The sequence below is a fragment of the Mobula birostris genome, chromosome 22, assembly GCF_030028105.1.
Source record: "Mobula birostris isolate sMobBir1 chromosome 22, sMobBir1.hap1, whole genome shotgun sequence".
Lineage (NCBI taxonomy): Eukaryota > Metazoa > Chordata > Chondrichthyes > Myliobatiformes > Myliobatidae > Mobula > Mobula birostris.
Window position 1 is genome coordinate 17,691,701 of NC_092391.1, and position 23,045 is coordinate 17,714,745.

The 23,045-nt window shown below is 40.7% G+C and overlaps 1 protein-coding gene across 2 annotated transcripts in view; it reads left to right on the forward strand.

The window, feature by feature from the left end:
- gpr107 (G protein-coupled receptor 107) overlaps positions 1-23,045 on the forward strand; it is a 109,379-nt gene that overhangs the window by 40,437 nt on the left and 45,897 nt on the right. For both annotated transcript variants that reach the window (XM_072240176.1, XM_072240177.1), the window contains exons 13-14: positions 3,228-3,358; positions 5,748-5,791. In XM_072240176.1, coding sequence (XP_072096277.1) covers positions 3,228-3,358; positions 5,748-5,791 — 175 coding nt within the window. The remainder of the gene's footprint in view (positions 1-3,227; positions 3,359-5,747; positions 5,792-23,045) is intronic.

Sequence of the window (23,045 nt, forward strand, 5' to 3'; positions counted from 1 at the left end):
TTAGGGAGGAGAATGCAGTGCAAGTTGTGTTTTAGCAATAAGGGTAGTAGGCACAAGAAATAGTTGACAGGCCTGGCAGTATTTTGAGAAACAGGCACAAAATGTTGAGGGGATTCAGCAGGTCAGGCAGTATCTAAAGAGGGAAATAAACAGTCGACATTGTGGGCCAAGTCCTAATGAAGGGTCACAGCCTGAAGTATCACCTGCTTATTTTCCTCCATAGAAGCTGCCTGATCTCCTGAACGCCTCCAGTAGAGTCAGTCAGTCAGTCAGTCTCTCTCTCTCTCTCTCTCTCTCTCTCTCTCTCCCCCTCTCCCTCTCCCTCTCCCTCTCCCTCTCCCTCTCCCTCTCCCTCTCCCTCTCCCTCTCCCTCTCCCTCTCCCTCTCCCTCTCCCTCTCCCTCTCCCTCTCCCCCTCCCTCTCCCTCTCCCCCTCCCTCTCCCTCTCCCCCTCCCTCTCCCTCTCCCTCCCTCTCTCTCCCTCTCTTCCCCCGCCGCCCTTCCAGTATCTGCAGTCTCTCGTGTCCATGCAGCATTTTTATTTATATTTCAGCACCTATAGTTTTCCTTTTGCTTTTCAGTTGTTTGTTAGCAAAATTGACCTGTAGCTGGACCAGGCTTTGACCAGAAGTTATTTATCAGTTTAGTACTAAATTAACGACTGAATAAAGGTGAAGTTGAGGTTTTGAGAAAATTTGAAGGGAATGGGAAAATTAAGTATGGAATTATGGCAGTATAAAACAAATTTATTCTTCCCATTGTAGCATTGTGTCATTTGTATGAAAGAAATATCCAATTAATTCAGTTCCCTGCTTTTTTCTCAAATCCAAAGATGAAAGGAAAAGTGCGTACGTGCTGTGATAAAGTGAGCAATCCAAAATCCTGAATTATTGACCCAGAATTCAAATCACATCACGGGATATTTAAAGAAAGCTAATGAGACTAAACTGAAATAAAATGCTAATTTCAGTAGTGGTAACTACAGGGACCCAGATCATCATAAAAATCCCTCTGGTTCATTACCGTTTGTGAGAGAAGGAAACTTGCATTCCTTGCCTGATGAGTGAAGTGGTCTAGCAAAATGTACTCGACAATTGAATAAATTTAGCAAATAGCTAAGTGAAGGAGTGAAAATAGAAGATGCAGGGGGAAAACTCAGCAGGTCAGGCGCGATCTGTGGAAGAAAAAGGTTAACGTTTCAGGTCTGGGATCCTCCTTCAGAACAGAAGGAGTAACAAGTTTAGTTCACTGAAAGGGATTGCTGGAACAATGGGAATTTTTGTGATAGCATGAAATAGTATGGCCAGTAAGGGACCATTAGTTCAGGTTTAATTTATTAGTCTGGAAAGTTATGCAGTCTTCTCACTGGGATCTTCTCAGTCAATTAGTACATACAAAGAAGAAAAGGGGATAAAAAAGGATGGTAAGCAAAAATGATCAGTTCTCATACAGAGAGGAAAAAAGGAGCAAGTTATCAAATGTTGGAGAAGTTGATGTTTAGTCCTGCAGGTGACAATGTACCCAGAAGGAAGATGAGGTGTTGTTCCTCAAATGTGCACCAGGTCTCTTTGTAATTGTACACTATTTGTAAGACTCACACAGAAAAGTAGAGTTGGAGTGACACTGCCTATTGCAATCCTAAAAGCCCAAGAAGAATTGGTATTGGCTGGCTTGTATTTCAGTCGCGTTGCTAAACCTGTCCGTTGTAAAGGGAAGGGAAGGTTGGAAAGGTTTTTCACAAGTGCAAAGTCAGCAAAGTGCTTAAGGTTAGAAATTATGTTTTATTATTAAGGAACGTAAATGATGTAATCGGAGTTCATTAGCACTAAGATTGAAAGGACGATGCTGGGCATGTTAGCAAACTATTGTCAAAAAGTAGACAAGTGTAGAAAGTTGGCACTTGGCTGCGCATTAAGTGATTCAAGTTAAAATGTTACTCTTTGCTGAAGCCACTGAAGATTTGTACATCTCAATGGGTACTGAATTGTTGACATCAGTCTAATTTTTGGGTAGGCTGTTAGAGCTTAAGCTACCACCATACAGTCTTGGGGCTCAGGAAGAAAAGCACCAATAGCTGGATTGACGATCTAGATAATTGAGTCGTCTTGCTGTGGAAGATGGCCGAATGTGCAGAGTGAGCTTTTAGTTGAAGAAGAGTGATTAAGGAAAACAAAATATGTGTAGCGCAGTCACTGAGGCTTAATTTTGACAAGATACTTGTTTGATTTGCTCTGCCACTTTGGGATGGCATGCAGTTTTGAAGGTAGTAAAGTAAGGGAAATTTGGGAATGGACTGGACTTCCAGACTTGAACTTGTGAAAATGGCAGCTTCAGATTCTGAGGAGCTTTACTATATGATGTAACTTTAAACTTGCAGACCATTATTTTAATTACAATAATATTTTTATTTTAAGCATCAAAATGTCTTTGGGAAAAATAGGAAATGATAATATATCCAAAGTCTAGTGATCTGTAAAGTTATCAAGATGCTTATCAAAAGAAACTCTATTGGTTAGACTCACTGTCAATGTTGCACTAGAGACCAGGCATGGTTACCTCTTATTTTCTTTTAATACTTTCCTCTCCACCCCAACCCACCGTCTTAAAAATCACACAAAATAAATTTGGTAGAATTTCAACCCAGTTCCCTGTGCTCAGTAAAAGGTGGCCAAAATGTGGCTATTAAATCAACATATTATGTGGAAACAGGGAAAATATGAAATTGATGATGTACTGATGAAGGGTCTGAGCCCGAAATGTCGAATGTTTATTTCTCTCCATAGGTGCTGCCTGACCTACTGAGTTCCTCCAGCATTTTGTGTGTGTTACTCTGGATTTCCAGCATCTGCAGAATCTTATGTTTAAAATAGGAAGTTGTTTGGGAAATGAAATATTGCTCTAGGCCGATAGAGGGAGCTGTGGGATTTGACTTGTCTTGTTACTAAATCACATTAGAGCGTGCGATGAATTGTATTTATGCTGAACAAGCTGGAGTGCTTAATATTGGTAAAATATATACAGTATCACATGTGCAAAGTTTAATTTGCTCTTAACTGCTCCATTCCTTCACAACCCCACCTGTTTAGTAAATGATTAACAACACTTAAAAAAAAATAATAATTCTACCTAATCAAGTGTGTATGTTCATCTAATTGCTCCTCATTGGGCATTTGGTGTAGTTTACATTGCTCTGCACCTGTCTCTGATCAAAACCACTTTCCTCCTCAGGTGCTTGCCAATGTTGCTTACATCATAATCGAGTCTACAGAAGAAGGGACAACTGAATATGGACTGTGGAAGGAGATTCTCTTCCTTGTAGACCTCTTGTGTTGTGGTGCTATTCTCTTCCCTGTGGTATGGTAAGCGTAGTCATGAGTTAATGTTGCAGACTTGTGTGTGATCGTGTAACTGAAGCCCATGATGAACTGTACAAGGGATGGGAAAGGAGGTCAAACTGAAAATGCTGGGAGGAAAAAAAAAGTGAGTCAGACAGCACCCGTGGATTAAAAACTGCTAAGTGCTTTAGGCCCCGGCCCTGTATCAGAATTGGGAAAGAGAGGGAATAAAATGTTACTTTTCAGTGGAGAGAACATAGAGAGAAAGAGCTTATATACATTGATTGTATGTACATTAAGTGACGCTAGGTGCAGGAGTATATGTACACAAGATGACTGACAGGAACTGAAGTAGTGTTGGTGGGAGTTGTGCTGAGGTGGGTCTGTGGGTGGAGGTGTTGATCAGCCTTACTGCTTGAAGAAAGTAATTTTTTGAGTTTGGTGGTCCTGGCGTGGATGCTCCCTGATGGAAGTAGAACAAACAGTCCATGAGCAGGGTAGGTGGGATTCTTCATGATATTGCGGCCTTTTTCCTGGACCTTTCAGTATACATATCTTTGACTATCACCTGGACAGTTAGGTTACTGTTTATTGTTCAGATCTCAGTGTGCAATACAATTATACCCCTCATTTCTGATTATCAGGCTCCAAAACCTGAACCTCTGAACCTCCCCCTGCAACTGAATCTTTGACTTCCTCACGGGGAGACCACAGTCTGCGCAGATCGGAAATAATGGTGCACCTCAAGGACACTTGCTTAGCCCTCTGCCCTACTCTGCACCCACGACTATGTGGCTAAGCACAGCTCAAATAGCATTTCTGTAGAAAGTAGTGAGTATCGATGTGGTCGATGTGGACAGTCCAGCTCTCTTCAGCCTTCCCAGAAAGTAGAGGTGATGGTGAGCTTTCTTGATTGATTCCTTAAACATCCTGTTTTGTCTAATGCAAATGGTAAAGCTGTGGGACATGCCAGCAAGCGAAACTATATAAACAGAATTAGAAAAACTGATGTCGTCATTTTGGCTCAATTTTTCTTTTATTAATATATATCCCCCCCACCAGTTGGCAACAAGAAAGAAAACACCGAAAACTGAAGGAGACCAATATAAAGCACAGTCCAATAATCACATAAATCTAAGAAATCACATCCTCCTGTCAGCATTCAAGGAGAGCAGCTGTACTGACTCAGTCCTTCCCTGAAAAGCGACACGCCACGCAAGGTCGGAATGTCATTGACCTGGCTACAGAGCATCGTGGACCCCGTGGCCTCTGATGGTGACCACTGACCTCTGTTGCATTCGCCTCAATGCTTCAATCTTCCTCTCCGCTTCCTGACCTCCTGCACCGTCTCTGGTCTTTTCCACAAAGTAGCTCATGTTCTCGGTCCTCTTCAGGACTCTGCTGCTGGTCTTCTCCATGAGGCAGCTCGTGTCCTCGGTCCTCTCCGGACACAGCAGAGCACCAGATCATTCGATCGAATTCCGAACTGCAGGTCTCAGGCTCGAAGAGTTTCTGTATAATCAAGACAAAAAGAACAAGCAGACGAGGTAGAGAAAGTGAAATAATTGGAGAGATTGGCTATCTGGAAGATATCGCCTGAGGAATCATTGTTCGCTAGTGCCAACTTGACCTTAACCCTGGTTAGGGAATCAAAGGGAGGAGTTGAATACAGGCTGAGTTTCCAGCAACTGCAGTTTTTTAAAAAAAAATGTCTTCAAGGACATTAAATTATCTGCTTGCCTAAGCTTCCTTAGGTTTGGTAGAAAGTATCTAATTCTGGTGCACGGTCTGAACCTGAAAGGTAGCTCATACCTTTGCCTTTATAGATGCTACTTGACTCCAGCAGGTTTACCTTTCACTTAGCCATTTTATGTGGAAGTAATTCAAAAGTAGGACAATTTTGGCAATGTTAACACTTTTTTGCTCTTGTTTAGGCTCAGATTCTTCCATAAAGTTCTTTTCCAGTTCCTTCAATTTTCACTTGATCTTTGACCTTTCTTCATGAAAGTTAAGTTCATGTGGAAGAAGGTTTTTTTTTTGCAAATCTCAATAAACTATCACCCAACAAGAGGTTTGAGGGAGAAAAGTTTGTTGTTACTCTGTCCCTGACTGTTTCTCCAGCAAAGCTTGGGAACAAATCGTATGCAAGCAGCAAAAAATGTTGAAAGCTTAGTCATAATAACTTAAGACTTATTACCTAATTTCTGACTTCTAATTCATAAAAAATATTTCTGCCAAATTGCTGCCTCTCCAAATACATCTTAAAATGTATTTTCAGTCCTTCAAATAAATCTTGTGTACTTTCGACATAAGCCAACGGTTTAATTAAATTTTTCAGTTGGCTTGATTTGACAATGCGGTATTTTTCACAAGCTCAGCAGATCCTCATTGTTATTCATTGTTGCACTTGTAGGTCAATTAGACATTTGCAGGAGGCGTCAGCAACTGATGGAAAAGGTAAGGAAGAATCTCGCAATCTGAATGGTAGACGTACTAACAAAGTGGCCACTTTATTAAGTACAGAATTGGAACCTGCTTTGCCCTTCTACTGCTGTACTCCATCCATGTCAAGGACTGATGTGTTTTGCATTCAAAGGTGGTCTTCTGTACACCATTGCTGTAACATTTTATGAGTTAATGTCAACTTCCTGTTAGCTTAAAGCAGTTTGACCATTCTTCTGACCTCTCTCATTAACAAGCCTTCTTGCCCACAGAACAGCCACTCATTGGATGTTTTGTTTCGTTTTTCACACCATTCTCTGTAAACTTTAGAGACTATTATGCGTGAAAATCCCAGGAGACCAACAGTTGCCGAGATACTGGCACCGACAATCATTCTGCAGTCAGTCACTTAGATCACATTTCTTTCCCCATCCTATTGTTTGGTCTGAACAACAAATGATCCCTTTGACCATGTCTGCAAGTTTTTGGGCATTGAGTTGCTGCCACATGATTGGCTGCTTAAATATTTGCAACAAAAAGCAGGTGTACAGGTTTAACTAAGTGGCCACTGAGTGTAGTTTTTAGCAAAACATTGATACAACACAGAGCCAGAAACTAATAATCCAGAGTGCAGTGGAATGTCTTGTAAAATCTGCTCCATATAAATTCAATTATTGTTTGTTTGTCAATGCACCAATAGACAAAATGAAAATAATTTTAAAAAATTAACATGCATCTCAAAATGTCTCCCAGTTGTGTGCAGTGCAACATAATAGAATTACTAATGCAGGAAAAATAATGGTAATGTAGATAATGAAGGAAATATTAATTATGAGAAAATTAAGTACTAAGTTCAGGCAGATTGTGTTGTCTATTATTGTGACCGAGATGAAAATCAGACCACATTTTATGAGTAATTAATACAGAAAAACAGGTAATTGCAAAGGGTTCACAAACTTTTTCTTGCAATTGTATATACTTGTATACTTATGTAACTCAGTTTTTCCCCTCTATATTTATTTACCATGTATTTCATTGTACTGCTGCCTTTAAAGATAACAAATTTCACAACATATGCTAGTGATATTAAATCTGATTCTGATTCTGGACCAGATGGACTTCTGAAAGAGGTAGCTGAAGAGATTGTGGAGGCATTAGTTATGATCTTTGAAGATTCACTAGATTCTGGAAGACTGGAAAATCACAAATGTTGCTCCTCTCTAAGGTGAGAGGGAATCAAAAGGTAGGAAATTAGGCCAGTTAACTTGACCTCAATGGATGAGGTTTTGGAGTACTTAGAGGCACACAATAAAATAGGCGGAAGTCGGCATGGTTTCTTTCAAGGGAAATCTTGCCTGTTAGAATTGCTGGAATTCTTTGAGGAAATAACTGGCAGGATAGACAAAGGGGAGTCAGTAAATGTTGTTTACTTGGATTTTCAGAACACCTTTGACAAGATGCCTTGCACAAGGCTGCTAAACAAGATAAACAGGTATGATATAGGAAAGATAAACAAGAGAAAATCTACATATGTTGGAAATCAAGGTAACAAAAATGCTGGAGGAACTCTCTAGGCCAGACAAGGAGGGTCTCTATCCGATACATCAACTGTTTACTCTTTACTATAGATGTTGGCTGGTCTGCTGAGTTCTTCCAGCATTTTGTGTGTGTAACAGGACAGATTATAGCATAGACAGAAAATTGACTGACTGGCAGGCGGTAAAGAGCGGGAATAAAAATCTGGTTGGCTACCGGTGACTAGTGGTATTTTGCAGGGGTCAGTGTTTGGTTTATTGCTTTTCATGCTATATGTTAATAATGTGGAATACAGAATTGATGGATTTGTGGATCATTGTAAGGATAAAACAAAGATGGGAGGAGGGCAGGGAGTCTGCATAAGGACTTGGACAGATTGGGGGGATGGACAAGTAAGTGGCAGATGGAATGCAGTTTAGGGAAGTGTATGGTCATGCACTTTGGTAGAAGGAATAAAAGGATAGACTATTCTTCTAAATGAGCAAGTTCAGAAATCAGAGATACAAAGGGACTTGGGAGTCCTAGTGCAGAATTCCCTAAATATTAAGTTACAGGATAAGCAGGTAGTAATGAAAGTAAATGCAATGTTAGGATTCATTTTGAGAGGGCTAAAATATAAAAGCAAGGATGTAATGCTGAGGCAATATAAAGCATCGGTCAGACTACATTTGAAGTATTGTGAGCAGTTTTCAGCCCCAAATCTAGGAGAGAATATGCTGCCATTGGAGAGGGCCCAGAGGAGATTTGCAAGAATAATCCTGGGCTCGTAAGGGTTAATGTATAAGGAGTTCTTCATGATTCTGGACATATATTTGTTGGAGTTTAGAAGAACGATGGGGAATCTCATTGAAAACTACCCAATATTGAAAGGAGTAGATAGAGTGGATGTTTCCAATAGTGGAAGAACCTAGCACCAGAGAACATAGCCTGAGAATAGAAGGATGTCCTGTTAGAACTGATGAGTAAGAATCTCTTCAGCCAGATGGCAGTGAATCTTTGGAATTCATTGCCACCGATGGCTGTGGAGGCTAATTCATGGGGTATATTTAAAGCGGAGGTTAATAGATTCTTGATTAATAATGGTGTCTAAGGCTATGAGGAAGGGGCAGGAGGATGGGGTAGAGAGGGAAAATAAGACATGATGGAATGGGGTAGAAAACTATGGGCCGAATGGCTTAGTTCTGTTGCTTTGTCTCTAGTCTTATGGACATAGTTTGTTTTATCTTACTGGTTCAAAAAGACAAGTAAGAATTTAAGCTTAGTTTGAAGGTCCTGTGCCAGGAGACTATCCTAACACTATACTGACTCTATTTTTAGGTTATTCTACAAGTGCCAAAATCCCACAAAAATGTTTTGTAATATGAAAGTATAACTGATATACTGGCAGAACATAATTTTAAAAATATAAATATCATTTAAAGCATTTCTCTTTTTAGAAATAAATTCATATTGCATAGATTTCCTTTTAGCTGTAAACCCCAAGTATGTGTTTATATTTGTTTTGGCTTTTTTCAATGTTGATTTACTTCCTAGTTTTCAAGAAACCAATCAACTGAAATAAACTCTTGATTAACCCTGGGAAAATAGAATTCATGCTTTAGGCTGTCAACTTGAAAGCAGGCTTTTTGTTGGGAAGATGCAAATACTTTAATTCGTGCAGGTAATGAGTGCACGTGCTGGTCAGAACTTTCCTTGCGCGTTAATGACTGCAGTGTGCGCTGTGTGGGCCAGCCTGCTGAATTCACCTGGGAGTTTGGTGAGAGCATCAATCATCACTGATGCATTTGTGGCCATAACCAGCTTGATGGGGGCAGTATTCATCTCCCTAGACAATCTTGCTCAAGACAGCATCAGATGAGCTGCTGGGTGGAAGGTCATTTAGGAGCTAACTACTTTCATGTGCAAGAGTCAAGCAAAATGAAAATCCTCACAGATTGTAAATATGGAAATTTCATATCTTGGCTTATTCCACTTCCAAAAGAGCATAACGAATTCTTTGAGCAGGTGAATTTTGTTCTGCCTAGCTACTTGTTGCACCATGTTCCAAAATAGAAGTGGATTATTTCTGGAGCCAAAACATCAGAAGTTACAGTTTCCTATCATTTTCATTCTACACTCCACTCCCACTCTTATCTCTTTGTACAAGACTTCAGAAAGCATGCCAGTGAGGCTCATTAAAATGTTTGAGGAGCAACACAACATATTTTGAAATGGCATTTTATAGCCTTCGAGTTGAATTTAATAATTTTACAAAATAATTATGATTCAGGAGCTAAACAAAGTTCCAAGGTGCTAAAGTAATATTTCCACATCATGCACTGCATATTTATCAGCCAATGATGTAATCTGAAGAGTTACTGAAGCTCAAGAGGTAAATTAAGTAATTTCAGATACCCAAAGTATTAGGTGCTAACCCCTACAATGGCTCAATTTTACCACCAACCAGGCTTTTGTGTGAACATTAAATTATGGCATGAGTCAAAATTGATCATTATTACCAAACACAGCAGAGCACATCTCCAGTCCTAATTTATTTTACATCTTCTCTTTTTGATGCTCTGAGAGGTTTCTATGGTAACTGTCCTACATCCTTGTCAAAGCTTCTGCTGAATTGTTTGTCAGAAAATGTCACGTGATGATTTTTCCTTGGGCTTTTAAAATCTTAGCTTATCTGGTGAAAGACTGACTAGACTGACTAACAAGGTTCCAGGTTCAACTTGGAACAGAGATTAAATGAGATTATCTCTCTCTGATGTTCTACAATTAAGGTTTGGAGGCAGGAAAAGGAAAAGTACACCCGCTATACTTGGTTCTAGTTGCTTTTCATGAAAGTCTCTGATAAAGGAAAAATCATAGTCATTGTCATCATCATCGTGGTATGATGTGGGCGATCATGGTCTTGACCATGACTGTTCTTAGAAATTTTTTCTACTGAAATGCTTTGCATTGCCTTCTTTGGGCAGTGTCTTTACAAGACTGGTGACCTCAGCCATCATCAATTCTATTCAGAGAATTGGCTAGTGTTCGCATAATCAGGATTTGTGATGTGCACCAGCTGCTCAGACGACTATGCACCTCCTGCTCCCGTAGCTTCACATGACCCTGATTGGGGGCTACGCAGGTGCTACACCTTGCCCAAGGGTGACCTGCAGGCTAGTGGAGGGAAGGAACATCTTACTCCGCCTTTGGTAAAGATGTATCTCCACCCTGCCACTCAAGGGAAAACTAGATAGATTAAATGCTGCTGGGTTGATGATGCATGGCAACCAGGACAAGTGCAGAAGCAAATGATGGCTGTGGAAAATGTGTAAATTGGAGTAGCAGAATCTTTATCAGCAGCTGCTGTGTGCAAAAAAAAAATCATAATTACATAAAATTATCAAGTTCAACTTTTTGGCTGTAAAGTGCCTTTCAAAAGGTAGAGGAACTTTTAATGAGCCTTTTTGGAATTCTTTAGGAAGTCATGAACATAGAGGTGGGAGTGTGGTGTAAAATAAATTGCAATTACCCATATTTTAAAAAACATTTTAAGAAGTATACTTGAAGATTGAAAGATGTGCTTACACTCCAGTTTAAAGCAGGAAGCTATTTTAGGAGTGAACTAAATGCTGGAACCCTGAATGATGAGAAAAGAAGTAAAGGGACAAAGGTTTGGCCCTGTGTTTGAACATGAAGGTTGCGTGATAAGAGAGCATTGTGTAGGGGCTGATTAGAGTGGACCACGTGTCAGAAAGCTGATGGTTCCTTGATACTGTGAGGTAAAGGTAAATGCGAGTGACGTTGTACGAGAGATGACAGAGGACTTTCATTCAGTGTCTTCAGTTTGGTGGGGTTGAAAAGGAGGACAAGGGACATTCAATTTCAGTTCTGCAAGAGAGATTGGGAGCAGAATTAGTTATGTAACTGATATGTTTGACTCTTTACTAATCAAGGTGCAGGGAACCCTTGGTGTGAAAAATGGAAAACATAGTGAATAAAGAGGAATTATAAAATACACATATCTAGCCCTATCTTCAACCAGTCCAGAACTATGCCTGTCTTCCCTTGTGTTGCACTGGAGGCCCTGTGCCTGATCTAAGTTGTCATCTAGATACATATCTTGTTGGTACCCTGGACTTCATGCAGGGGAAAATTTCAGAAATCCAATGCAGCACTGATGGCTGAGTGTGGAGGAAAAATATTGAAATATTTACATCTATAAAAATGTTGAAACAGTTTGCATAATAAAACTCTGAGATAACCTCTCAGCAATTGGACTTAATAAAATAGTGTTTATTATGCTCTTGTACATTAGAATTCTTTTGTGTTAAGAATTCTCTTGGGCTGTTTTCATAGAGGATGTGCATAATTGTTGAATCTTTTAGCCGGTTGATGAGGTTAATCGCCTGTCATTCAGGATGTCATACTAATGTTGGTAATCTCCAAAATTAAGAAAAGATTATTCATTTATCCAACTCTCTTCTTAACCTCAGTCCATCCCAAAGTGCTTCTGAAATGTCATCAGTTTTGTAATGGAAACTGGCAGCCAGTTTTAACACTGCAGGGAAGTAATATTTCTTGGATGTTAATTCCTCTTTATTAAAAACTGTTAAAAATTGTGTTGTTTTCAGTTTATACATATGAATTTGTATTACTTTTAAAATTACACCTACTCTTTCCAAATCTCCTGCCTTCAGGCATGGCCTAATCTTCCTCCCACATGCTCCTCCTCTCCCTTGCCATTGCTAGCAACACAGTGGGTGCTCTGTTAATAATGTAATGGATTTTATGTACAATACCTTTTTTTTGTTGTTGTACAGCCTTAATGTATTGAGACCATAAGATATAAGAGCAGAATTAGGCTATTCAGCCCATCAAGTCTGCTCAGTCATTCCCGGATCCCACACAACCCCATATTGTCTGACTCTGAGCAATTCTGCATAAGGTATACTAGCTAATGTTAAATTCATGGTGGTATTATACAAACGTTTGTATGTTTATTCTAAAACGTTTCAGTGTGAGTTTCTATCTTCAGTTCTTCACATCCTGTATTAGTCTCAGATGTAGAAAAGCAGAAGGGTCTGAAACATAAGATGCTTGGTCTACATCTGTAAAGCTCTGACAAGTTATATTGTTGAAGATGTGAAAGTCTGTATGTTCAGTCACTTTCAAACGGTGCACAGGGAGACTTTATAAGGGGATAATGGAGTGTTTAAGGCACAACTCAATAATAGCATTTAATCCTACTACTCCATTGTCATTCTTTCTCTGTGAATACTAAACAAATGCCCAATACCTGCCCCTTACAATCAACCTTTTAAGAGTGTAATTCTATCACTTTGCTGGAAGTTTTCGAAGAAAGATGTTCAATGTTGCTGAAGCTCCTATTTTCTGCGTGTTTATATAATTTACCATTCTCCTTTTCTGTTGAAAACTTGCATTCAGAATATTTCATGAGCTACAAATTTGAGTGTTTTATCAAAATTACTGTCATGTAAACATACACTTAAGATCTGTTAGGAGCCTGCTGCTGGTGCGATTTGTAATTCATTCTCTCCCAAGTGCCTTGGTGTTTGTAGGTTCTGGTTTACAGAGAAGCATAGATTCTAGGAATCTTTCTGGTGTTGGTTAGGAATTCTGATGACAAATTATGAAGAGGAAATGTTGCATGCCTGACCATAATCTGTTGCCTAAAAGCCTTTTCACGTAATTTATAATAGAAAATGGATGTAGCATTTGATATTTGTGTCCACTAAATCAGTATAACAGAGTCCATCTCCAGACATTTTCGGTCTTCTTGCCATAGGACCAGGAACTTGCTCTGTCGAGTGGTACCTGGTCTGTAATGGCCACTCCACATTTAATAAAAACATGCACTGTCATTGCCTGTCCCCAGAACTGGAGTGGAAACATGCTGTCCTTGAATTCAAAATGTAGCACAAAGTGATCTTGTAGAGCAAGTAATTAGGAAGGCAACTTAAGTTTGCCCTTAATTATGGAGAACTTAGAGTATAAACATGGCAATTTTTATGCATCTTACTGGTCTCACTTCACCTAGTGCATGGTTCTGAACATAGTATGTAGAACATTATAGTATAGGAATAGGCCCTTGAGATACTGAAAACTGCCATCATCAAATGAGAAACAAGAAATGTGCAGACTATTTTCTAATTGGAGAGAAAATCCAAAAATCTGAGATGCAAAGGGACTTGGGAGTCCTTGTACAGAACACCCTAAAGGTTAACTTGCAGGTAGAGTGGGTGGTGAGGAAGGCAAATGCAATGTTAGCATTTATTTCAAGAGGTCTAGAATACAAGAGCAGGAATGTGATGGCTTTATAAAGCACTGGTGAGGCCTCGCCTTGAGTATTTTGAACAGTTCTGGGCTTCTCATTTAAGAAAGGATGTGCTGGCGTTGGAGAGGGTTCAGAGGAGGTTCACAAGGTTGATTCTGGGAATGAACAAGTCATCATATGAGGAATGTTTGATAGCTTTGGGTCTGTACTTGCTGGAATTTAGAAGGATGAGGGGGGGATCTCATTGAATCCTTCTGAATGTTGAAAGGCCTAGACAGTAGATGTGGAAAGGATGTTTCCCATGGTACGGGAGTCTAGGACAAGACGGCAAAGCCTCAGGATAGAGGGGCGTCCATTTAAAACAGAGATGCAGAGAAATTTCTTCAGCGAGAGGATGGTGAATTTATGTAATTTATTATTACAGGCAGCTTGAAGGCCAGGTCACTGGATGTATTTAAGGCAGACCATAATAGGTTCTTTATTGGACATGGCATCAAAGGTTACAGGGTGAAGGCCAGGGTGTGGGGCTGAGGAGGGAAAAAAGGATCAGCCATGATTGAACGGTGGAGCATACTCGATGGGCTAAATAGCCTTATTCTACTCCTATGTCCTATGGTCTTATGGTCTTGATCAGGATGGACCTGTACTAATTGGAGGATAGAGATAATGTTTCTGAATTGTGTAAGAATTTGAGAGGGGTTGATAGGTCAGAAATCAAATGGATGTTTCCTTCAGGGTGAATATAGAGAGCATGGTGTCAGACAAAAGTTTTACCTCTAGGAATTTGTTTTGAGAGTTAGGAATCTCCTGAATTCTCTTATCACGGAGAGCTCTGTGGGCATTGAATAAAAGAACACACAAAATCTTGGAGGAACTCGTGCAGCATCAATGGAGGGAAATAAATGGCATTTTGGGCCAAGACCTTTCATCAGGACTGGAAAGGAAGGAGACAGAAACCAGAATGAGAAGGTGGGGAGGGGAAAGGATTTCAAGCTGGCAGGGGATAGTTCAGGGAGAAGGTTTGAATAAGGGAGCTCAGGGCATGGGAAGAGAGCAGAAAATGGTCAGGCAACACACATCAAAGTTGCTGGTGAGCGCAGCAGGCCAGGCAGCATCTCTAGGAAGCGGTACAGTCAACATTTCGGGCCGAGACCCTTCGTCAGGACTAACTGAAAGAAGAGCTAGTAAGAGATTTGAAAGTGGGAGGGGGAGGGGGAGATCTGAAATGATAGGGGAAGACAGGAGGGGGAGGGATGGAGCCAAGAGCTGGACAGTTGATTGGCAAAAGGGATATGAGAGGATCGTGGGACAGGAGGCCCAGGGAGAAAGAAAAGGGGGGGGGGGAACCCAGAGGATAGGCAAGGGGTATAGTGAGAGGGACAAAAAGGAGAGAGAGAGAGAGTGAGAGAGAAAGAATGTGTGTATATAAATAAATAACGGATGGGGTACGAGGGGGAGGTGAGGTATTAGTGGAAGTTAGAGAAGTCAATGTTCATGCCATCAGGCTGGAGGCTACCCAGACGGAATATAAGGTGTTGTTCCTCCAACCTGAGTGTGGCTTCATCTTTACAGTAGAGGAGGCCATGGATAGACATATCAGAACGGGAATGGGACGTGGAATTAAAATGTGTGGCCACTGGGAGATCCTGCTTTCTCTGGCAGACAGAGCGTAGGTGTTCAGCGAAACAATCTCCCAGTCTGCGTCGGGTCTCGCCAATATATAGAAGGCCACATCCGGAGCACCAGACGCAGTATATCACCCCAGCCAACTCACAGGTGAAGTGTTGCCTCACCTGGAAGGACTGTCTAAGGCCCTGAATGGTGGTAAGGGAGGAAGTGTAAGGGCATGTGTAGCATTTGTTCTGCCTACAAGGATAAGTGCCAGGAGGGAGATTGGTGGGGAGGGATGGGGGGGGACAAATGGACAAGGGAGTCATGTAGTCAGGTTGGAAAGCAGAGGGGAGGTAGGGAAAGATATGCTTAGTGGTGGGATCCTGTTGGAGGTGGCGGAAGTTAAGGAGAATAATATGTTGGACCTGGAGTGCTGGTGGGGTGGTAGGTGAGGACAAGGGGAACCCTCTTCCTAGTGGGGTGGCGGGAGGATGGAGTGAGAGCAGATATGCGTGAAATGGGGGAGATGCGTTTGAGAGCAGAGTTGATGGTGGAGGAAGGGAAGCCTCTTTCTTTAAAAAAGGAGGACATCTCCCTTGTCCTGGAATGAAAAGCCTCATCCTGAGAGCAGATGCGGCGGAGACGGAGGAATTGCGGGAAGGGGATGGCGTTTTTGCAAGAGACAGGGTGAGAAGAGGAATAGTCCAGATAGCTGTGAGAGTCAGTAGGCTTATAGTAGACATCAGTAGATAAGCTGTCTCCAGAGATAGAGACAAAAAGATCTAGAAAGGGGAGGGAGGTGTCGGAAATGGACCAGGTGAAGTTGAGGGCAGGATGAAAGTTGGAGGCAAAGTTAATAAAGTCAACGAGCTCAGCATGCGTGCAGGAAGCAGCGCCAATGCAGTCGTCGATGTAGCGAAGGAGAAGTGGGAGACAGATACCAGAATAGGTTTGGAACATAGATTGTTCCACAAAGCCAACAAAAAGGCAGGCATAGCTAGGACCCATACAGGTGCCCATAGCTACACCTTTAGTTTGGAGGAAGTGGGAGGAGCCAAAGGAGAAATTATTAAGAGTAAGGACTAATTCCGCTAGACGGAGCAGAGTGGTGGTAGAGGGGAACTGGTTAGGTCTGAAATCCAAAAAGCGGAGAGCTTTGAGACCTTCCTGATGGGGGATGGAAGTATATAGGGACTGGACATCCATGGTGAAAATAAAGCGGTGGGGGGCCAGGGAACTTAAAATCATCGAAAAGTTTAAGAGCGTGAGAAGTGTCATGAACATAGGTAGGAAGGGATTGAACAAGGGGGGGATAAAACTGTGTGAAGGTATGCAGAAATGAGTTCGGTGGGGCAGGAGCAAGCTGAGACAATAGGTCTGCCAGGACAGGCAGGTTTGTGGATCTTTTAGGAGGTAGAAATGGGAAGTGTGGGGTGTGGGGACTAGAAGGTTGGGAGATCCCCTGAGCGGATAAAGTCGGTGATGGTGTGGGAGACAATGGCCTGGTGCTCCTTAATGGAGTCACGATCGAGGGGTAAATAAGAAGAGGTATCCGCGAGTTGTCGCTGTGCCTTGGCAAGGTAGAGGTCAGTACACCAGACTACAACAGCACCCTCCCTTATCGGCGGGTTTAATAGTAAGGTTAGGATTAGTGTGGCGGGAGTGGAGAGTAGAGTGTTCGGAAGGAGTAAGGTTGGAATGGGAACAAGGTGCGGTGAGGTCGAGACGGTTGATGTCCCGTCGGCAGTTAGCAATAAAGAGATCCAGAGCAGGCAGAAGACCAGAGCGTAAAATGGTCAGGACTGGATCAACCATTCTCTTGTTGAAAAGGTGGATTGGAAATGAAGGGCTCCCCTTTCTTCTATTAACATTTTGTTTGCAAGGCCAGTATGTTTTGTTTTGCACTGCAAAGTTTTAAATGACTGACTGCCTGACTGGATTTACAGTTGCTGCAGTTCTATTGCACAAATGATCAGTATTGTGTTCCAGATGAAGTGTTGTGTTAGAATTCCAGTCACTCCATCCTGCAGCTGCTGTGTTCTGCTGAAAGCTGGTCACTAGCTCCGAACCTGTTAGACATGTGCCAGAGGCTGAGTCCTTCTCCACAGCAGTCTTTACCTAATAGATGCAGCACTCAATTATAGCCACGGCAGCCTGTAACCACCTCCCCCTCACCCTATGACCAACTTCTGTGTGATGAGCTCTCTGCTCTCGGCTACTCAAGTCCTGATGAAATATTAAGTAGGTTATTGCAAAAATGAGTTTGTTTATCTGCATTAGATGCAGTTCTTTCTGCCTGAGCACCACAAGATTTAATGTAACAGTTTTGCTCATTAGAAGACAATGCTTTAATAATGTAAAACCAAATTATTTCCTTTTCTTGTGATTTCTTGTCCCATCTGTCCATATCCATTAATTTTGCTGTGCAAGGTGTTGCTGTGCTGTATCTCAATAAATAAATAAATGATGGGACAGTCCCCTGTATTTTGAGCACATTTGTCAGTCTGGACTGTGACTGGTCTGTCACACTATATGCTTCACGGATAGGTGCCACTCTTCAGCATTTTGTAGCAGTTGTTGGTGGGTTGCATTGCGTTCCAGTGAAGATAAGACACCTTGTGTTCCATTTTCCAATCTCCTGGGTCCTTTTAATCATCTTAAACATGATTCTGTGATCAGCTGATTTACCGCAATCCAGCAAGAAAATCTGTAGCTCAGTTATGATCACAATGGACTCGCTGACTCTTCCTGAAAATCAGGTGGTTAAGGTTTCAGATGTTTGAAAAAATCTGTTGGTTGTGTGCAGTATAATTTAATAATGTGCACCCCTGCTTCTCCAAATGAATGGCTGATTAGATGGTGCTTAAACACAGGAGGTAATTTAAAAAAGGACAAGCCAAGCCAGTATATAGGAACAACCTATTGCTCTCCTCAAGCTGATAATTTACTTGAGGTTGCTCACTCATGTGCAAGATTGTATGAACATAAACAGTAAATGTGATCAGATCATTTGTGGATGAGAATGCTGATACCATTTTAACAGTGACCACATATGTTAGATATCTATCTAGTAATTGGGAGAAACACACACAAAATGCTGGAGGAACTCAACAAGTTGGCAGCATTTATGGAGGGGATTAAAGACTTGACATTTCAGGCCGAGCCTCTTCATCACTATTCCCCTGCATATTTGATGCCTGAATTGATGAGTTCCTCCAGCATTTTGTGTGTTGCTCAAAATTTCCAGCATCTGCAGAATCTTTTGTAGTAATTGGAGGGAAGCTGTTATCTCTATCTCTTGTGATCAGTGATACCTCTGTGTGCCATCAGAGCTATGCTCTTGCACATTACTGTGTGTTAGCTTGATTATTTTGAAACAAAAATATGATTAAAACATTAATAATGCCTGGAAAAACCACATTGCACTAATTGCGTTGAATATTTTATTGAATTAGACCTGCATGTTAGCTCCAATGTTCAGAGTACTTTCGGAGCTGTTTCAAGAACTGAACCTAAGAAAGTAAGATAACTCATCATAATTGATCATAATCAAAACTTAATTTCATTTATGATAGCAGCACTTTTCAGAATCTGTTTTACTAAACAACAAATGACTTGCAAGTGGTTGAGCAGAGGGTGTTCCAAATGGTAGGAGAGTTTAGGACCAGAGGACACAGCTTCAGAATAGAACGGTGTCCCTTTAGAACGGAAACGAGGAAGAATTTCTTTAGCCTGAGTGTGGTGAATCTGTGGAACTTGTTGCCACAGAGTGTTTCCCAACCTGGGGTCCACAGATCCTTCGGTTAATGGTAGAGATATAAGGCATAAAAAAGATTGGGAATCCCTGCCACAGACAGATGTGGAGGCCAAGACATTGGATATATAAATGCCTCAAAGAAGGCAAAAGCATGGGGTTGAAAGGGAAAATAAATCAGCCATGATGGAATAGTGGAGCAAACTCAATGGCTTTGTTCTGCTTCTATGTCTTATGGTCTTTATGTCAGCATTTTTGTTTTTATGGTCTTGCATTGATTCAATGCCTTCAGAAACCCTTTACTTATCGAGGAGGTAAGATGATAAATTCAAAAAAATCATCTATCTGGAATTGTTGGTCTTTGCTCTATCACTAAACTATTTTGCTTTGAAAAGTCATTGAATTTTTTTTGTGGTTCCTCAGGTCTAATTCACTTAAAATACTCATTCTCCTCCTGTGAAGTACTGAACCAAACACAAGAGAGACTGTTAGTGACCCAAGTTATTGCGTCATCTCTAGATTGTTTTCAGCCTTTTGGCTTTGTAGACCACACCCCTCCTCTGTTGCTTGTCCTGTTCTGTGAAGTAGCCCTTCATTTCCTCTCAAATATCTAACATTAGCAGAATTGTTACATCAGTGGATGCTCTGCGTATCACTGCTGTTTTGCTTGAAAATCTGCTAGGCATATGTACTTGACTCTTTCTTCCTTTTTCAAAGTTCGCTATGGTCATATTGGCAATCTTCTTTTGATGGCACCCAGTGTGTTATCTGTTAAACCCTCTCGATCTTCTTTGGAGGTAGCTTCCTTGTTTGTCAGCACAGAAGCAATAAAAATATTCTATGGAAGTGCATCTGGGTATCGTGCAATGAACTTGAGACTTAAACTCTATTTTTTAAAAACTCTTGACAAAGATATTGTCAAATTTGCCAACATTGCCAGCAGTTTATTTTTATTGTTTGTGTGATTTCCAGGATTCGATGAGTCACATTTTGCATGATCTATCTGAATACAAATCCTTTTATATGCATTGTGCACAATAATGTGAATTAAGCACTTTATGCCTTTTTAAGATATTCATGACCTTGCCAAAAAAAAACAAATATACCTTGTGAGCATTTGCTCTCTTTGGCTTTTCTGCATTTGCTATGGGGGAAACTTTGTGCCCGCAGTCAATCCACTTATGAATCTATCAGTTATACTCCAATGAAAAAGCCCCAGGGTAGTTGACAAGGTGTCTGGACTATGCCAAAGTCCTCTGATCAATGATCCTGAAACTGCTGCAAGAAATACCAAAACTTAACATGTTTTCCAGACATTCCATTCATAAGAATTCTTGCATGTTAATTGCCGATAATCAGACATGCAATAGGCAATTAACTTTTTGACAGGTTACAGTGAGCAGCTGCTTGGACCTCTCAAGAGAGTTTACCTGCTGAAGAGTTAGTTTTTCAATTGACAAATGTACTAACAAAAGATGGTCAATGTCATTAGCCCAATAAATGGGAATCATTTAAGTAATGGAAGCTGCACCTCTAATACAATTATGGCAGCAAGCCAAACCCAGACACAGCACATTTCAAGGCAGTTTATACATCTTTACAGTTATACCAAGAATAAACCTTCTGTAGGGCACCTACCGATGCTCTCCACTAAAATCAAGGCTAGAAGACTGCAACTAACAGGGCACTGTCTACACCACCCCGAGCTACCTGCCAGCCTAGTCATCATATGGGAGCCCAAGCATGGGAGGATGAACCCTGGTTGCCCTCCCAAGACTATGGTCAACACGCTCCTAGAAAACAGTGGCGTGGCTAATGTAGATGAACTGAACACACTGATGAGGGAGAGGGAGAAGTGGAGAGTCTGTCATCGTGCCCGACGCCGGCCCCCTAGGCCTGAGTCGACGTAGTAGTAGTAATAGTAGGGCAATGCAGATTTCTGGGAGACAAAACCATGTTTTTTGTCCATGCAACAATGGGCACAAATTGCTAAGAAATCATTTTTGTGATTGTTTATTTACTACTGTTCACACACATTTCATGAGTGAATTTTATTCAGTTTCTCAAAATTTTGGATAGTGGGTTTGAATCCTGTAATGGTGAATTTCTAATATCTGAATGGCCATAATGTTTGGGGGGTGGGGGAAGAGGATAAGGTCACCTGTAATCAAGAAACAAACAAAACTTCTGATGTTGCAAATCTGAAGTAATGGAAAATGCTGGAAATACTCAGCAAGACAGTGAGAACTAGGAATATTTAGAAAACAAACTTTTTTTAAGCACGTGTGATTGTGCAGGTACCGGAAATCCTGAGCAACAAACACAAAATGTTCAAGGAATACAGCAGCATCCATGGATAGGAATAAACCATTGATGTTTTGGGCTGAGACCCCTCAACATTAGGACTGGAAAGGAAGGGGGCAGAAGCCAGAAAAAAAGGTGGGGGGGGGAGTCAGGAAGGGAAAGACTACAGTCTGGCGAGTGATAAGTGAGACCAGGTAAGGGAGAAGGATGGTGGGTGGAGTGGGTTGAACTGAGAATCTGGGAGGTGATAAGTGGAAGAAGTAAAGGGCTGAAGAAAAACCTGTTTACACACTTCTGTACTTCTTTTAAAAAAAATTATCAGCAGTAACGAAGCAATGACTCTTCCTAATATGTCTGGTTTTAGCTCCCTTTTCACTTTAACATCTTGCAGCACATTGAACGTTTTACTACTTTAAATGCACGGTGCCAAATAATAGCAATAATGATGAGCACATTGTACATTCATATGGCTGGAGTACTGAGTGAAGACAATTTAACCCATCAGCTAAGGTTAAGTTCAAATATAATTTGCACATTCACATTAACATACATTCTCCAAGATGAATCAGTAAAATTGTTGTCCATAATTGCTCAGTGTCTCTATTGAATTTTTATGTGCTTTCTATTTAGCTAATTGCATTCTATAAAATGATCTGCCATAAAGAATAGTACTTTTTCAATTATCTAATTTTTCTGAGATTGAGAAAACACAACTTCCAAAATAAGCCTTTCTCTGACTTTGCGGTTTTCTAAAAAAAATGGTGTTTTTACGTCGCATTCTCAGGACTGAACTCTAACCATGAGGCAAAACAAGAGATGGACCAATATGAATCCATAAACAGATTCATGGGTAGCAGGCTGCTTTGTAATTAGATAATGCCATGCTTCATTTGTACCTGATCCTCAAAAATGTGATTTTGAATCAGATTTGTACCAGTAATTTGTAAGTTTTTTCAGTGTTGGAATGTAAAAAAGGAAATGTGTTGTTTACTTTCATATTTATTGAATATTGCCCGAGTTATTGTCTTAATCCCAGTGCTTCAAAGATCTGTGATTTTTTTTCCAAAGGGAAAATGGTTGAGTGATACTGGTTTAATGGTGACGGTTATCAGCACTTTATGCTATTAGGCACTTCATGTCTCCATCTGCTGATAAATGGCTCCATTAAAACATTTTGACTCATTCTATCAAAGATCAAATTTATTCTCCATATACGCTCACATGTCTTAGGAATTTCCTGTGGTGTGTTGGTGCGACATGGATCAAAAACATTCAACAAAAATAAGATTAAAGAATTATAAAAAAATAAAACTTATGGGTTAAAGTAGAAATATGGAATAAAATGGGCATCAATACCATCATGTATTTACAATGTAAGTAGAATTATTTTTAAAAAGTGGTTTAAAGTGTTTATTGCAGTGCAGTGACGGAGATATAAGGGGAGTGGTGATGACTAGCTAGAATGGTTAATCAAACTAACTGCCTGTGGGAAGAAACTTAAGATGGACTCCATTTGTCCTACACATTCCTCCCTCACTTTCCTCCTAAAAACCTACTTGCATTGCTCTCAGTTATAGTGCAGGGGCGCAGATCTGAAACCGCGATTACTTCTCTTTCCATGGATGCTGCCTGACGTGAATTTTTTTTTCTGCAGCATTTCCTGGTTTTGTTTCAGATTTTATTTTACTTTTCATGTAGTGCTTGTTTCCATTTATTTTTCATTTTTGGAGCAGGTGAAAGACCTTGGCATTGTTTTGGGCACATTTCAGAGGATGATTGAATGCATGTAT